Source organism: Thunnus albacares, chromosome 9 (assembly GCF_914725855.1).
Source record: "Thunnus albacares chromosome 9, fThuAlb1.1, whole genome shotgun sequence".
NCBI classification, from domain to species: Eukaryota; Metazoa; Chordata; class Actinopteri; order Scombriformes; family Scombridae; genus Thunnus; species Thunnus albacares.
In genome coordinates this window covers 11,644,857-11,663,580 of record NC_058114.1, presented here as the reverse complement: position 1 = coordinate 11,663,580, position 18,724 = coordinate 11,644,857, and the positions used below count along the sequence as shown (strand labels likewise).

The 18,724-nt window shown below is 37.9% G+C and overlaps 1 protein-coding gene and 1 long non-coding RNA gene across 2 annotated transcripts in view; one reads left to right on the top strand and one right to left on the bottom strand.

Moving 5' to 3' along the window:
* Nucleotides 1-18,724, top strand: part of LOC122989478 — a 39,488-nt gene that overhangs the window by 18,787 nt on the left and 1,977 nt on the right. Inside the window, exons 3-4 of the long non-coding RNA XR_006405077.1 lie at nucleotides 12,017-12,084; nucleotides 18,393-18,413. This is a non-coding gene — a long non-coding RNA (uncharacterized LOC122989478). The remainder of the gene's footprint in view (nucleotides 1-12,016; nucleotides 12,085-18,392; nucleotides 18,414-18,724) is intronic.
* mob3a (MOB kinase activator 3A) lies at nucleotides 6,979-12,838 on the bottom strand. The gene is made up of 4 exons (XM_044362383.1): nucleotides 12,598-12,838; nucleotides 10,130-10,699; nucleotides 8,668-8,870; nucleotides 6,979-7,423 (listed from the first exon to the last, which is right to left on the bottom strand). The coding sequence occupies exons 2-4, from the start codon at nucleotides 10,545-10,547 to the stop codon at nucleotides 7,394-7,396; spliced, it is 651 nt and encodes a 216-aa protein (XP_044218318.1). The 5' UTR covers nucleotides 10,548-10,699; nucleotides 12,598-12,838; the 3' UTR covers nucleotides 6,979-7,393.

The following is an 18,724-nucleotide window of genomic DNA, read 5'->3' as shown; positions in this document are numbered from 1 at the left end:
ACTAACAATTATTTTCATTGTCAATTAATCTGTCACGTATTTCCTCAATGTTTGGTCCAGATGTCAGAAAATGGTGAAAACTGTAGATCAGTGTCTCCCAAAGTCCAAGGTGACGTCCTTAAATGTCTTGTTTTGGCCTGACCAACAGCCCACAAAGCCAAAGATATTCAGTTTATTGTCATAGAAGACTAAAGTGACCAGAAAAAAGAAGCTGGAATCAGAGAATTTTAACATTTTTTTCTGAAAAATTGACTCGAAATGATTAATCAATTATCAAAATAGTTGGTGATTGATTTAATAGTTGGCAGCTAATCGATTAATTGACTAATCGTTGAAGCTCTAAATGTGATTTTCCATTATTGGATAGAAAATAGTTTCAGATATTTGTATTTTTATCAGACTAACTTAGATATAAAGTCTATTTGCTATTTGCTTTGGGAAAAGTAAGCAATTTTGATCATTTAAGAATTATGTTTAAGGAAACAACATATTTCTGGACTTAAATTGTGCACATCAGAAATTTACTCAAGTAAGACACAATTATTCGTACATACATTTTCACTAATCACTTGGATACACTCCAAACAGCTGACCAGGCTAGGTGAGTGGGACGGCCTGTTGCAACCCCCACCTTTTGTGATGCGTGACAAGGCAGACACGGCACGTTTTGAAGCCTGATGAGGAGGCCGCTCAGACGAAGGAGGAGACACTGTCTCATGGTTGTGATAATGAAAGAAATCCAAGAATTCTGATTATGCAGAAATGTGTGCACTCTTAACCCGTCCGCTAACTGTGAGATGCCACAGACATGACATGCTCGTACTATTTCATCAGAGAGATCAAAAACAAAGATATTGTTGACGGAGGCACAGTAGAGGGAAGGAAAACCCCTTCATTATCTCATAAATATTGATCTTTTAAATGCATATTAATATTAGAAAACAACAATAACTGTTCAGCATCTTGACACATGTTGCCTTAAATGTCACATGCTTTGTTGTGCCATGTGCTTTGTGCTTTGTCTGCAATTTGTTCTTTGTCACTATATATAATCCCTATAGTCCAGCGTGCCGTTCTGTATTAATGTATTGTTTATCAAGGGTGTCTCGGTTGTTGAATCCATGTAAGGTTAGTTTTCAGGAGTTGGCTGCCTTGTGACTGGAGACTTTCTGCCTCTCCTCTTCCTTTCACCTTGTGCCCCTCAAACATAAGCCCGGTGGTAGCAAACATTACGCAAGCTTTTGGCTGACTATCCCAAGCCAGGAGCACATGGTGGAGTTACAGGTTTAGTAGGAAAACAAGATCACACGTCGAAGTGCAGGGGGTGGGTCTGTGTCACTGCAGGTCAAAAGGAAGAGGGATGGGCCTTCATAAATAACTTTAGGTGGCAACAACCCCATTTCTACGACTGCAGTTCAGGGGCTATTCCACAATATCCTGATGCTTTATAGGGATACAGTGCAAAAGTTTCAAAGTAAAATGAGGATGCTTTCAAAAATAAAGCCATGAAGAGTTTTTATTTGTCAGTTAACTTCTTGCAAAGTGCAGTAAACACTAATATTTGGTGTGACTATGCTCGCTTTGCCTTTAAAACAGCACCAGTTCTCCCCGGTACACTTGAACATAGTTTTTCAAAGTACTTGGCAGGTAGGTTGTTCCAAGCATCTTGGAGAACTTTCCACAGTTCTACTTCTGTGGATTTAGTCTGTCTCAGCTGTTTCTGCCTCTTCATGTAATCCCAGACTGACTCAATGATGTGGAGATCAGGGCTCTGTGGGGGCCACACCATCTGTTGCAGGACTCCTTGTTCTTCTGGTCACTAAGGATAGTTATTTATGACTCTGGCTGTGTGTTTTGGGTCGTTGTCATGCTGCTGAATAGGTTTGGGACTGTTCAGAGGCCTGTCTGATTATTGCATAATGGATAAGAATCTAAAAGTCTAAAGTGCCTACAACTTTTGCACAGTGCTGTATATCTGTAGATAAAGATGTTTGTTTAAACCCCAGAATTGTAATGTTGCTGTGTGTCATTGTATCTGATAGATCACCCTATAGATTTCCATAATGAGTCTATGACTGCAACACTGAAATATCATTCAACACTTTTTCAGAATTGCCTCCACCAACGCTCCAACATGCATAATTAGTGGCCTCAGCACTTAATTTAAACCTCAGTAACCCAACAGTGTGCCAGTCAGCACAAACTCATGCTGTGCAGCCAAACATTGTTCAAATTCACATAACTTACTAACTCTAGTGGAGGTGGTAAATGAGTGTAAAATCATGCACAAAAAAAACTAGAATATTTAATAAATTTCTGGTTTGAATATTTCACTCAGTATAAACATCCAATAGCTTTAACCGAGAGCTGGAATGAGCCAAACTGTCAGAAAGTGTGGAATAAGATCATTTTTCTAAGCTTAAGGCGAAAACTTCATGTTTAAAGGGTTAACATTAACCTTTCTGAACTCTGCCCCCCTCATAAAAACATTCAAAGCTTGCAGCTATATGAACATGTCAAAGTAAAAGAGCTCAAAGCCACAATTTAAATGCTTTGTTAAAGGTTAGAACACGTCATTTTGTCTGATGTATTGAAAGGACCTCAGGTACAGTATGTGTGAACCAGCAGGATTTGCAACAACATTCCTGTACTATCTAGTATAAACTGTACAGTACAATACACTATATGCACGTGTTAAGACGTATGGCTGTACCTGTGAATGTATTCATGTAGTGCACATTTTGTACGTCCAATAAAACTGCAGAAGATGCTTGAAGTTCCCTGTTAAAAAAACGTTGCATACTTTTCTCTGGTGGTAAGGTCATAGTGCCCCGGAGTGCGGATCGTACCTTTTCTTAGAAACCTTCACAGAGTAAACTTCTAAGAAGCAAGTTGACTCTCGATAGGAAAAGACTCAAACATAACCTCTGGCAAAAATGAACGCGCTTAAGGTATTACAGGGGGAGGACAGCTTGCTCATGAAATGTAAAAACAAGTAATTCTTTTGGAAAAGACTCCAGTGTCCTTAAAAAGTCCTTTAACACAGAGGGAGTTACCAAGGATTTTGCAACAGTCCTTGTTTTTCTTCCAACTGTGTTCCAGTTGTGCTCTGGAAAAACCTTTTGTATTCTTTTTTTGCACTTTGCTCTCCTTACATAACCGTGTATAACAATGCATATTTGAAATGAATCATGTTTTTAAATTCTTGGAAATCTTTTAGATTGAGCAACACACCAACAACTCAGTCTGTTCCTTGTCAGCACACAGTTGAAATGTTATTCATTTCCATGGACGTTTGAACTGGGCTGTAATCTTTGTGTCACTACTTAATGTCTGAATAACCGGTTGTGACACAAAACTATCATGGTGCATTAGTTTTCAGAAACAAATGATTGGGTGTAAGACATGTTAGAAATGGAGTGACACACAGTTACTTTCATTTTTTTAAAATTCAATTCAATTCAGTTTTATTTATATAGCACCAAATCACAACAAAAGTCATCTCAGGGGACTTTTCACATAGAGAAGGTCTAGACTGTACTCTTTAATTTACAGAGACCCAACAATTCCCCCATGAGCAAGCACTCGGCGACAGTGGTAAGGAAAAACTCCCCTTTAAAAGGGAGAAACCTCAAGCACAACCCAGCTCTAGGTGGGCGGCCATCTGCTTTGACCGGTTGGCTTGACACTATATTGTGACTCTATGGTGCGACTACACTGATTTATGCTATTGTGCAAACTTCAGGCAAGATTACAGTAAACAGAGGAACACTTCCATGTCCGTAATGGAAAGGGAAATTAGTGTTTGTTGTGGTTTGCAGCATATAATGATGTAAAAATATCCTCATCCTCAAAGAGATGCATTGTGTTACGCTTTGATTTAATCGTCTTTTGTTGTGTAGTATTGTGACTTTTAGAGCCGCAGCTTACTAATATTTTCATTGTAGATTAATCTACTGATTATTTTTCTCTATTAGTTAATTGATTGATCTTGTAAACCTCAGGAAATAGTGAAAAAATAACATCATCATCCTGAGAGCCCCAGGCTCATGTAAGACAAAGAAAAACAGCCAATTCTTAGTGGAGAAGCTGAGCAAATGTTTGCCATTTCTGCTTAAAAAATAACTTAATGATTAATCAGTTATCTGAAGTGGCATGGGTTTAGGTTGAACTATCTGAAATAACTTTCCTCTGGGCCCCTTCTTGAATAATTCATAATCTTCCTGAAAATTTTGCGGGTCCCCTCTAGCGGTGGGCCCCTAAAATCATGATTCCCTTTCATTCCACTCACTGCCGCGCTGCATGAGGCAACAACTAACTCACGAGCAACAAAACCGTTAAGGGTGTGTGCTCATTCCTACATTTGCTGAGTCACATTATCTACCAAACCCTTTCTCTTACGTGTAAATAATCACACTGTACCATCAAAACAACAGGCAGACACTGCTTCGTAAACCCTGACAAGAGCTGGACAAGCTTCAGTCTGATTGGTTGCAGCCTGAAACTCTTCCCCTTGTTCTTGGCCTCTTTCCAGTACTTCCCCTCATGTCTTGAAACTGCAGAGCCCTTCTAGGCTGTCTGGTACATTCCAGAGGAGAAAAACACATCCGAGGGAGGGAGGGAAGAGCAGAACGCTGCTCATCTCTGCCAGAGTACAGTGGAGTGGTTAGAGGAAATGACTCCACTGAATAAGGAGGGAGAGAGAGGAGGGACAATCCTGTAAGAGGATCAGGTTTCAGGAGGCAATGAGGTCATGTCAGCGTTTGATGTTATTGGGGCAGATAGTTACATCATGTAGGTTTATTAAAATGTGTATTAACACTGTCTTGAATGAAGGAAGGGAACTAAAAATTATATTTCAGCTGTGAATACAGTGACACACGTGCGATTTGGTGCATAAACATCCAGTTTCGGTGACTAACTGACAGGTCATGACAGATAATGACCCCTGGCCTTCCTCCAGAGGTAGTGGTGAAAGAAGTATTATAATCATCACGAGTCAAAGGCTCTTACATTTGATTTTCCACCTGCGTGAAGTTGTGGAAAAGTACTGCACTGTAAGTGCATTTTTGAGGTATTTGTGCTTTTCTTTTCCATGTGATTCCACTTGACACTTCTACTCCACAACATTTCAGTTAATATTGTATTTTTTACTCCATCACATTTACTTCAAACCTACAGTTACAAGCTACTTTTCAGTTTAAGGTTTTACATAAAAAACAACAAATTCACAAATAAACCCATATAATAACAGAGTTTAGTAGGGACAACTTGTCTTGTTACAGGTGTTTATGACTTTATTCCCCCTCTATACTTCTCAGATGGTTTCATTTAAATAACTTTTTGAGGCCCTAAAAGGTAAAAAAAAAAAAAAAAAAAGTCAATACTTCACAAAACAGCAACAATTAAAAGTCCTAATAATCTGTAGAAATTTGTCTGAACTCTTGTGACCCTTTGGAGGGGACCCACATCTTGATTAGGAACCACTAACTAGCTCCACCTCGACCAGATACAACAGTAAAATGCTACTTATGCACCGGTACATCAGCATTAAAGGACAGCTTCACAATTCTTCAAATCTGTCTTAAAACAACAGTCAAGTGCCCACATGAACAGAGAAAGAGGTTTTCATCATTCCTCCTGTTCACACTAACCATTAAAAGATCCCCTTCAAATGTGCTTTCAATCTAAGTGATGGGGGGCAAAATACGGTGTGTCAACACAGTCATTTTGTGCGAAAATGCATTTAAAAGTTTATGTGAAGCTTATAAAAGGCTTCAGCAGTCTGAGTTAGTCATATCAGGGGCTGACTGCCTTGTGACTGGGGGCTTTCTTCAGCGTTATGAAGGGATCTTCTGATGGCTTAGTACAAACAGTAGGAATGATTATGTCAAGAAAAACCTATTTCAGAGTGTTCATTTGGGCACATGACTGTTGTTTTAAGACAGACTTGAAAAATTGTGAAGCCATCCTTTAACTTAACGACCTAATATATAATAATATATCAGTCATGGGAATCATTTACCTTGTACTTTTTAAGTTCATTTTGCTGATACTTCTTTTGCTCTTTACTAAGTAGGATTTTGATTGCAGGACTTTTTTACGTGTAATGGAGTATTTTGACACTGTTGTATTAGCACTTTCACTTAGAGTATTTCCTCCACCACTTCTTGTGTTTACTTTGGTGTGTTTCTTGTGTGCAGGTTGCTGCTCATTATTTATATAATCCACAACATTATGACTGACAACTGCCTCTAAATCTAATCAACAATGTCGTCCTCAAGCCTATTTAGGACCATTGTTGACCCGATCATGCAAAGCCGAGTTCATTCATAACAGAAAAGTCTCTGTATTCATCACAGTACAGTCTGGCCTGTTTTCTTACATAACCAGCTTAGAGGAATCATTAACCCAAATCAGGCTCCATTTCCCCTCTACATGACTATAAAGTGGGACATTGAGCAGATTTCATGAGGGCAACTACATTAACTGCATGATTACAGTATTTCCCCATCACACGGCTTTTGGTATCTGATGCCACCCAGTGGACAATTTTGAACACTGTCAAACATGTGTTGCCACCAGAGTTTTGTCACGTGAGGTTCGAGTCTCATGTGACCTTCAGCTGCAAAGAGTATCTGCAACAAACACCTGCAGGTTTGACATCTGAGAACCTGCCTGGTGGCCCAAAGCCCAAAGTGTAAAATAACATTGACGTGATAGTATTGGAGTCACCAGCAGGCCATTATTGTCTGACTTAATATTTTGGGACGGTTTGATCATAAAACGCTACATCACTGCTTTTACTGTTCAGTTAGTCTGTAAAATGCAACAGATGTGAGTGCTAAAACTGACTGAACTGTTGACAGATTTGGAGGGTTACAGAATAATATCTTTCCTACCTGGGAAAAAGAAAATAATCAGAGTAGCTTCAGGAAGGAAAACCAGTCAGTGTTAATCTAAAGACAGATTACCAAATTCAAATTACAACAGAGTAGAGAATTTTAATGAAACAACATAGCAATTTTATAGATGAACAGTAACAAATCGTACTAATTTTAGATCTTTTTTAGACAGAAAGAAACAGAAGCATCCTGGAATGATTTGAGATTCAAATAAAATAGAAAACAAAAAACATCAACATGAACATACGCCTCTTAATACTGTGCTCTGATAAAATGTTACTGATAAAACTTTTAAAAAGGAACAGAACACCTCACATGACATGGTTCTTGGTTAAAACCTACAGTATGCAGCTAAAATAGATTACAGTACTTAAATATAAAAATAGACTCTTTTTTTGAATTCATTTGTTCTTTAAGTTCTCCGCTGCAGTCTTCTAGATGGACGGATGTGTTTGTCCGGTGTGCGTCCACAGGTCAGCTGTGCTCCCTCAGTGGCACATCCGAGAGGTCATCTCTTTCTGCGGTAGACACAAACCACATGCAGGTGCTACAGTGAGTTACAGCAGTGAAGGTGCTTAAAATGTATATTAGTAAGCTAAGATGCATCTTTGCAGATGAGAATGTGCTGGATTTTAAATTAAAAATTAAAAAAAAAAAAAAAAAATCTGCTCACGTATTGCAAACACACAGTAAATTGCATATTTTTTTGGTGATAGAACTATATAAGAGCATGAGGCATGCAAAACACACAGAATATATAGTCTCCCAAAACTGTAGAAAATGTGACTATACATTTAATTAGGGCTGCAACTAATGATTATTTTCATTATCAATTAATATATCAATTATTTTGTTGATTAATCGATTAGTCACTTGGTCTATAAGATGTCAGAAAATGGTGAAAAATGTTGATCTTATTTTGTCCCAAACAACAGTCATCAATCCAAAGATATTCAGTTTACTGTCACTGAAGTTGACAAGTAAACAAAGTAAACTTTGTTTAAAAAAAAAAACTAAAAACGATTAATCTCTTATCAAAATAGTTGGCGATTAATTTTCTGTGGATCAACTAATCGATTGATCGACTCATCTTTGCATTTCTACTTCTAATTAGCGATCACTTCACAATGGGACAGTTTACCCACTTCTTTACTTTTTACTATCTCTATCAGCTTATCAACGATCTATTTGTATTGATCTCTGCGTTAGCTGATAAGTAACAAGTTGCAGTACAGAAATGCTAACGATATGTTTGAGGTAATTTTACATAGTTTGTCCACCAGATGGTGCTGACAAGCTTATTTTTTCAACTGTAAAATATATCACTCAGGACGTACACTTAACGAAAATGTTTTACGTTATGTATTTATGTAAAAGCAATATTGTCTGATATACTGTTATCAGATTTGTATTGAATATCAATATCGGTTTCAGCTTAAAAAATCCAGTATTGTTATGTTATTACGCATTTCAATGCCATATCTTACTTTCATGTGACTTTGTAAAGGTAGCAGGTATCATTATACATTTATTCGAATAATTTATGATTATTATATTAACTCTGTCCACATCTGACACAGTTCTATTCTTTAAAAAAAGATCTACACTTGAATTATTCATCCAAATAATGATTGATGATGATAAATAGAGTACAGCTCTTAAATAGTTCAAGGTTGTGTATCTATAACTCTGTAATTTGTATATAGCTCAATGCTTTTGTTCACAGTTTCGTTTCCACCTGCATGCTACATCTTTGACTCACCAGAGGCTCGAGCTCTTTGTGGTCGGTGAGGTTGAACTCAGTGACAAAGTAATAGAAATGCTTGTAGCAGGTGTTGACGTGAGCCTCGGCCCCCATCTGGCTCACACGGTCAAAGTGGTGGATGTAGACGTGGACAAACACCCGGAACAGACGTGACAAAATCTTCTTAGCCACCTGCATGAAGGTCTTAGGGAATGGAGTACCTGGGAGTCAAACAGATGGAGACATGAGAACACAGCAGTCAATCCACTTTTTGTTATCTGCTCCACAGAGAGAAGTTTAAACACATTTAAAATATTGAGGTTTCGAAGCCATTGGTTATAAAATACTCTTGTTTTTAACCTTCTCCTGTCCTCTGAAGCCCCTCAGGTTGGACACCAGTGTGCTAAAAAGACCCAGCCAGTATCAGTATATACGTGAATGGAAAACCAACACATCTTGGTCAGGGGGGGGATAAGCCCCAGCTCTAACCAAGTGATTAATTTAGTATGTCGTTTTGCTTTGACTAATTCAATAACAGTTCAGGAATCTGTTCCAGAGGACAGGAGCGTCAGAGGTCGTTTCTATTCATAGTGTGTTGTACATTGTGTGACCCATTTTTAAATCCATTGCTTGGATGTTTCTGTAGTTAGTCAGATGCCGAGCCACAGCAACACACGTGCGCGGGGCTACAGACGGAGATAATAGAAAACCAAGAATGCCGTGACAACAGAGGATGGTGTGCAATGTTTGCAAACACTGTGTGTAATCTAATAAATGTGGCCTTACAGATTTAATCTAAAACATCTTTTAGTTGTCCATTGTGGCTTCAAATTTTACATGCCTTCACTCCGCAGAAGTGTATCTGCTTCTCGTTTTATTTTGTTTTTTCTACATGACACGTCCCTGTGGATCATGCTGGATTGTTTAGTCCGTTTCATCCAGACAGAAAATTAATTGGTGACATTTTTAGAAGAGTGATCAAGTCATTTATTATGTAAAAATACCAAATATTAGCTTGTTGCGGCATCTCAAATATGAGAATTTGCTGTTTTTCTCCATTTTAATATCATCGTTATTTGAATGCCTTTGGGGGTTTTTCCACAATAAGCAATTTTAAGACATCACTATGAGCTCTTGTGACTTGGGATGGACATTTAGCATTGTTATGGACTAGATAATACCTTGAAATTGCAGAGTTGACAATAGAAATGATGACTGGTCACAACCTTACGTGTGACATGAGGAGTCTATGAAAGGTGGTGGCTTGGTTAAACACACAAGATGACTACAGTCCTTGTTTCGTTTTGAAGACATTTGATTTGAACCATGAGATCCTTTACAGCATGACTAGTATAACTTTAACATGCTAAGGTAAGCCAGTTTCCTGCAGTGGAAACCCCCCACTGGGCACAACCACCAAAAATCCTGTGACCTAATTCTGGATGTTCACACACCATCTGCAGCTAATCTCAACACTTACCGACGTTAGTGGGGAAGATGTTCTCGTTGTTGATTTGTACCTCGATCCAGTCCATGAGAAGGCTCATGTATTTAGGGGCCGACAGGGCAGTCGGCCTCTTGTACTTTTGCTCGTCCTGCCAGCGGTATTCGTACTTGGGCCCACCGGACATTACGGGGCAGGTTTGATCGGTGCAGGAGTCGCTGATGGTGCCGTAGATGAGGTTGATGCGGTTGAAGAAGTCGACCACGTGGACAGCCACCCAGTCGTTGAGGTCCTCCCCGTGGGGCAGCTGCACGGCCTGCTTCAGGTCCAGCCCCGCGTTCAGAGACGCCTGGGCCTTCTTGTGCAGCTCGAAGCGCTGCGTCCCGGGCTCAAACTTGCGCTTGGGCCGGAATGTCCTGTCTTTGTTGAAGACTTGTTTCAGGGCCATGGACATGGTCGCATGTGGTGGTGACCGGCGATTAGTTTGAATGCTTCTGGTGAATTATTTACTGTTGAAATGGAAGCAGTCAAAAGGTTGTGTAAACAACCAGCAGAGTTTTTGTTATGGACTGTCTTTTGTTATTTGTTTGGACTCAGTGTGTGATCCTGCGTATGATAAAAAGAGAGGAGAGGAAAACAAAAGAGTGAGAGTTTGGTTAATAGATGCATTGCAGATCTTAATTGAAGTTATATTTTCTATTAAGCCTGATTTTTAGGAAACACTCATTCCTTATATTTTGCAAAATATTACAATCTAGGGCTACAACTAACAATTTACTTTCATTATCAATTCATTTCATTTTTTTTTAGTTATTTTCCTTATCAGTTATTCATTTAGTAGATAAAATGTCAACCATGATTTCCCACAGTCCAAAACACAGATACATTATCTATTAACTGTCAAAAGACAAACAAATCCTACCAGTTAAGAAGCTGGAAGTAGGTAAAGTTTAGCTTTCAAGTTTGAAAAACTACTCAAAAGATTAATTGATTAAGAAAATAGTTAGATTTATACTCTGTTGATCACCTTATCAATCGGTGAACTCATTATTTCTGCTCTGTTACAATCTCTCAAGCTTATTAAAGTCCACTCAAAAACATTTTTCTTTGTGATCCTACAGCTTCACTGCAGAATGAGTTTGGCACTAGAAGGCTGTTTTCATATTTGTCTGTTGAAAGTGGAAAGTTTCTCTTTGCCCATTGAAAATCTCATTTTAAGCGGAGGGCGTACAGCATGATTTGTGACGTCACAAATAGTTTGGAAGCCTATTCTGATCCAATAGTCAACTTAAACAAGTGCAATGTCGAAACTTGAAGCCTCCAGTGCACAAACACTGAGAACTGACTTTACAGTAAAAAAGGAGACATTTTGTGTCCAGCATTTGAAATGAAAAATATTTGGATATCAATAGATCCTGGAATTTTTCAATGAGGGAGAAGGAGTAGATGTAATTTTAAGGATTTTAACAAGATAATTGAACTTTTTATTTTGTGGAAAACCATATAAGCCACAAATTATTATTCAAAGTAGCTAGAATATTTTATATACATCTTAAACATGTCTGGAGGGGATCTTTAAACATATAACACATTGTAGTTTGTGGGGAAATTCCACAACATTAACATGTGTGTCCCAGTTTTTGCATTGTCTCGGAACTAATCTTGCATGCAGGGAAGCAGTGAAGTGTTTAAGCCCCTTACTCACTTTCTTAGGCTCTAATATAAAACTTAAATCCATCATGTTTATCTTGAGAGCTGGCATGAAAGATGGAGATCAATTTAAGATTAAGCCATAAATTTAAAGTGCATGAGCGTAAATAAATGAGTGAATATACAGCATGTATATTTTAATCGAAATGTCATTCTCATCATTAAACACAGAAAAGTTTACTGTTATACTAAAGTTTATCTTCCACTCAATAGTTGCCTGAGGAGGTCGATTCAAATACATTGAAGATAACCTGGATTCACCTCTGACCTCATCATCTCAGGTAAGATAGATAGGAAAACAGAAAGCTTGCATTGAAGACGATGCATGGTCTCGCAGTGAACATGACTCATTTCCTATTTCAGGCACTCATTTCGCCTTGAAACTAAGAATCTGCGGAATTACAATAAAACACAAGTCAAACCGGCTGTTACTAATATAACAGGACCATATTAGACTAATGTAACGTTACACCTCCATTTAAATACGCTCATCGCATCTCTGTCGTAACTTTATGCTGTTTTAACCTATTTTCCGAGATAAAAGCCAAGAGATTAAACAGCAGGGCACATGACGACTGTACCAAGTTTATATGACGTGACTAGCTAACTCGGTCGGACTTGTTGCTCATGAAAACAGCTTAAAAAAACCCAAAATGCAGCACAAATCCACATCATTCCCACTTAATTCACATCACATTTTACATAAATCGGACTAAAAACAGACGTTTTTTCAGACTGGTGATCAAACGGTGACGAAATCGCACAGTTGAAAAAAGCCACTTTCGCGAACTTACTTGTTGTTCCGCCTTCCTGTTCCGCCAGTTTCCTTCGATATTTTATCGAAAATTATCTGGTTACTGATCGATGGCTCTACGTCAACGACATACGCAGACTACATTATGGAGAGACGGTGCGATTCATGTTGTGGAATTACTGTTAATTCAATAAACATGTCACTTTAATAAAGAAACTAACGGCTGACTCCTCCCTGCCGACCGAAAAGTGTACCGACGTCAAGCTCGCGCCTCTCAGAGCAACTTCCGGTACCGACTTTCTAAATAATGGAGTCCTTAATTTACGCTCTACAGTAATTCTGTTATGAATTGTAAAACCACAGTTGTAATAAAGATATGATCAAAGAGAAGTGTGTGTCAAATAACAATACCACTATTGTTTTATTTGCTCCAAAACAATATACCGATGAACAGAAGTGAGAATTAACAAACTACATTAATTCAGGTACTGTACGATACGATATGACACGATTGATATGATATAATACAATATGATATGATACAATATGACACAATATGATACGATACAATATGATATGATGCATATCGATACAATACAATAGTATACGATATGATACAATATAATACAATACGATACAATACGACACAATATGATACGATATAATATGATATGATGCAATACGATACGATACAATACAATAGTATACGATATGATACAATACGACACAATATGATACGATATAATATGATATGATGCAATACGATGCGATACAATACAGTACGATATGATATGGTATGATACAACACAATATAATACAATAAGACATAATACGATACGATACAATATGACACAATACAATACGACACAAGACGATACAATACAATATGATTAAGGCTGGGTATCGCTACTCAATATCTATAAGTTAACAACCTAAATAACCCAATACCAAGTAGTATCAACACTTCTCCAGTCAAACAATACCTGCATTTGATCCATTTTGTATCGAGATCTAGAAAAAAAAAAAAACTATTTGTTTTTGTTTCTTCGATATAATGCGACGTGTGATTGGCCCAGGCAGTGGCAGCTACAACCCATACAGTCTGTGTTGATAATACTTCATTGCACAGTTTTGTACAGTTATTCAAAAATATTTCATTAATTTGAACACTTTCAGAATGTATTTGTGTAAAAATAAGAACTTGGAGGAATGGTGGCATTTTATGCAGCTGAATGCTTCCATTCACATGATGGGTAGCGAATGAAGTGGGAAAAAAAGGTATCAAATGAAGTACTGTATTGGTATCGATATCACTTTACTGGTATTGGTACTGGTATCGTAATTTTTTAAATGATACCCAGCCCTAGATCCAATACGATACGATACAAAATAATTTATTAATCCCTCAGTCACCAAATATATAGGACAGACAACAATTAGGACAATAGGAAAAAAGCATACACATCTCAAGGTAGTACAAAATAAGGGGAGAACACAGCACCGAACATCAATGTGACTTTACTAATGTATGTTAGTTGTTATATATGACATCAACGTCAACGTATACATGGATACCAACATCATCACAATCCTCAGTACAACCACCATCCTAGTCATCAACATCAGATCATCATCATCGATAGTGAACAAACTTCACCGCAGCAGGTATAAAGGACTTCCTGAATCTCTCTGAAGCGCACCTGGGCATAACAAGCCTGTCGCTAAAAGAGCTCTCCAGCTCGCTAAAAACATAGTAAATTGGATGATCCACATTTTGCATGACACTCTTGAGCTTCCTACCTATTCTTTGCTCCATGATCACTTGAAGGGAGTCAGTAGTCAAGCCAATAATGCTGATCAGTTTATTGATCTAGTTCCTGTCCTCTGAGATTAAGCGTCATCCCCAGCAGACAACAGCCTAAAATAGGTCACCTGCTAAAATGTTTTGATAAAACATGTGTAGGAGTGACCTGCTGACATCAGAAGATCTGAGCTTCCTGAGGAAAAACAGCCTGGACTGGACCCTTTTAAAGATGGTACTGGTGTTCTCTTTCCAGTCCAGCCTATTATCCAAAAGGACACTGAGGTACTTGTAAGAGGAAAACACCTCAATGGCCTCATCTCTTATCAGGACAGGGGTCACCGCAGCCTTTTTCTTTCTTGAGTCAATGATAAGCTCCTTGGTCTTACTTATATTTAAAATTTTCATCAAACCATTTGACAAAGCCATCTACCTCCTGTTGGTAAGCTAGATGTTTGTCTTTGAGGATGTAGCCAACGAGTGCAGAATCATCGACATGAGCACAAGTTTGAGGTGATGGTACTTTGTTTAAGTTTTTCCAATTTAGGAGACATTTTTGTCACTAGACTTTCACTTCAAGGGGATATCATACTTTTTAAACCACAGCAATTATAATAACAATACATTTTATTTATAGAGATTTTCAAGCTACTCAAAGACACTTTACATAAGCTAAAAGGATCATAAAACAAACACAAAATCTCTCAGCCAGGTGTGGATATGAGCCCCTTTACTGAGATTTCACATCTAAGAGAAAAAAAGAAAAAATATCACTCTTGTCTGATGAAAATTGAAAACATAAAATGTTCAGCAAATACAAGGTTATTTCCCTTTGATGACAACATCTCCCAGAAAGTTTCAGGGAGTTTCCTCAAACCACAGAAGAGGATATAATCATTAGACCAATTCTCTAAAATGTGAGAAGATTTAAGTTTTCATTTTGAATTTATTGTTGATGTTCAATTTTAGGTATTTAGGGATGACACTTTGAATGCTTGAGTGCATTTTACCACATGAAGTGACATGAGTCAGATTCTGAGCGCAGGACTTTGACCTGTAATGGACTGTTTGTCCATTGTGTTATATCCTTTCGCTTTTAATCAATGGATGTTGGTTGTGACGTCACCACTGCAAGCAGACAACAGACCCACTGACTAAAGAGGTTTGTCCTTATTTTGAAGGGGGATTTAAGGACTTCCTGTGTTGTGAGGCCTTCAGTTTCAGCTCACATGTGTTTCCTTTGATGTGTCATTATTGAGACAGAGGGCAGCCTGACTAAACACATTTACTATGATTGCTACACCTGAACACTTTTCAAATAAAAATGTCAGAGAATCTCCGGTCCTTCCCACCTCTTCTCTCCCTCCTTTCTCCTTCTTGATTATTAATTGAGTTAAAATGTATTGAAATAGATCTTCTGTGGATCCATTGGTTTTACTGTTTTAGACAGTTGACTTTATTACTAATATTTTTAATTGTATAAAATTGGATTAGTATTTTGTTCTAAAAAGTAGTTATACTGTAAGAGGAAATAATTACTGACAAATTACCCAGCTAGTCATATAAACTCAATAAAACTTTATTTATATCAGAAGAAAGAATGTCAACAGAAAAAGCAATAAACGTAAGAAAGGGACAGTAATCTACATTTCTGTGTAGTGGGGTTGTACTATGTACTATGTAGTATATGTACTATAGGGCACCTTTCGTACAGGTTAGCACAATTCAAAATGCTTTACAGATGACTGACAAGTCCATAATAAGAGAGGACAAATGTAAACAGTACAAACAATTGGGATTAATACACTAATATTGAGACTAATGCACATGTTGAAGAAAAGAATAATAATAAAAAACAATAAAATAGATCTAAAAAGAAATAAAATCAGAATTAGATTGAAATGATAAAAGACAATGACATCTAAAATGGAAAAGAGGGATTAAACATAAATACAACAAAATAAATGATTAAATGAAATAAATAATGGTAATAAAATATTATTATCAAAAGCAAGGCAAAAAATGTAGGTTTTAAGTTTTAAGACATGAACACTTTCAGCTGCTTTCAGATCCTCAGGTAGACTATTCCAACAGCTCGGAGTATAAAAACTTGAAGCTATTTCACCAAAAGTTTTTGTCCTGCACTTTGGAACAAGACTCTAGGCTGGTACAAGACCATGAAGAGCTTTAAAAACAAGTAAAAGAATTCTTAAATCAATACAGACACTGACAGGCAACCAGTGTAAAGACTTTAAAACAGATGTAATGTTTTCTCTACTTCTGGTCCCGGTCAGCACTCAGGCAGCAGAGTTCTGACTTCATTGTGACTGATTTCTAACTTTTTTGGGTACACCAGATAAGAGAGCATTACAGTAGTACGGCCTGCTGGATATTAAAGCGTGCATTCATCTCTTTCATCGCTTGAAGAGCAAAATGGTCGAAATTTGGTTATATATTTGAGATGATAAAAAAAGCAGCTTTGGTGACAAACCCCACATGAGCCTTAAAGTTTAGTTCTGAGTCAAAGATGACACTGAGGTTTCTGGCCTAAAGGCTCCGGGTAATTCCTGGAGAATTTGGTTTTGTGACCTTTCTCTCTTCCTGAGTCTTAGACATACAGTTATTATACTCAGCTGAATCCAGTGTATTTCACTGTGAATGTCCCCACTGTGTCCCTTTCTCATTCTTCCCACTGTGTGCTTTCAGTAAAAACATAACATGATTGTGTTTTGGTTTTTTTTCCCTCTGGTCCTGCCATCTCATCTGCTGGAGGACAGTAAGGTTGTCAGTGATTTCACAAGCTTGTGTTGTGATATAAATGTACACATAAACACAAGCATCCACCCTGTTCCTACATTCACACACACACACACACACACACACACACACTCTGGTAAGCAAGTCTAACATTGTCAGTCCTTTGTGGTGCAGTGTATGCATCCACTGATAAAGTGTCTACTGAATGATCATCCTTGTGTGTGCTTGCATGTCAATAACAAGAATAATGGCTCATTTAATAAAAATCAATTAGATTTAAAATGATTAATAAACTATAAAAAGGCCACAGACATTCATTTTTGGGCAGTGAGTGGATATTTTTTGTGGAATTTTATGACAAAATATTTGTCGTTATCCCAACATAACAAACTTGTTTTCTTGAGATTACAATATCATTATTTCATGATCATGAGAAAACTGTTTGCATTTGTGGTAGGGAGCACTAGGAAACGCTTCCACTAACTGCTCTTGAACGCAACCCTTGTCTGTTTGCCAGCCCTTCCCTTCCCTTCCCTCAGGCTGAGGGATATTTAAGACACCTGTTAGCTTTGTGCTTTCCTCTTGCTCCGGCCATGTGCCTTGGTTCACAGCTTTACTCTGCAGAATGATGAATGTGCAGAGTTTGACACGTGAAGGCTGCTATCATGTTCAGCTGCTGAAAGTGGACTTTATGAAACACATTTATTTGTGACATCACAAATAGTGATATGAGAAGCAACCGTGGGACTCACAGTCCTCTACACAACACATCCACTTTACTACATGACACACCCACGTGGCATGAGGAGTGAGATGGTTAGGGTTGGAATATCAGGGTGTGTGTGTCTTGCGTAACATACTGTCATCGGGTCATGTAGTGAAGTTAGTGTGTTGTCTAAGTCTGCAAAGACTGCAGATGGACCCTTCTCAACAAATGGGCTGCTGGTCATCTTCGGCATACTCCACATACATTCTACATGACTTCGACGTCATCCTCTCTGCTCAAAAAATCCCTCAAGCCCTAAAACTCATGGGATAAGTCCTGCATATAGCTGGTGGTGGTTTCTCATTTATGGTTTCACAACATTAATTAATTCCTCCATGTTTAGCCTCCGACGGCCTTTAGCCTCCTTCACAGGAATTCTATCTCTCCCCTTTTTTCCATATCTTAAGTCCTAACAATTGTTCATGTAGGTGAATCACTCTCATCGCTAATTATGTTTACTGTGTAATTGTCTGGAACATTGTTTTATGATATTCTCCTTATCTCCTCTCAGAATTGAATCATCCTCAGCATGGTAAGAATGCTTTCATTTCATTTGGGGGATCCTGTCCTGTCTCTTATCTTCTTAAGGGCCTACGCCTGCTATGAAGATGCCTCATATCGACTGAGTCTAATCGATAAAATCTCTGTGTTGCTTATCACAATAAACATTGTTATTCACTTTCTTTTCTATTGATCTCTCATTATTGACATGAAGCTATGCCATAAGTTCAAGATCTCTGTCATCACGCTGCCTTTAAATATCATGTATGAATGTTGCTGTTTCCTTCTGTTCTGTTTCTCTGTCACTTCCTCTTTCCCACGCTGTCAAAATTCTCAATTCTG

Bases quoted from the DNA above. Each gene is read 5' to 3' on its own strand.
- mob3a (XM_044362383.1), bottom strand. From the start codon at position 10,547: ATGTCCATGGCCCTGAAACAAGTCTTCAACAAAGACAGGACATTCCGG. The intron at 8,871-10,129 runs GTAAGTGTTGAG...TTTGACTCCCAG, and splicing joins CATCTTCCCCACTAACGTCG to GTACTCCATTCCCTAAGACC. The intron at 7,424-8,667 runs GTGAGTCAAAGA...TGTCTACCGCAG, and splicing joins ACAAAGAGCTCGAGCCTCTG to AAAGAGATGACCTCTCGGAT.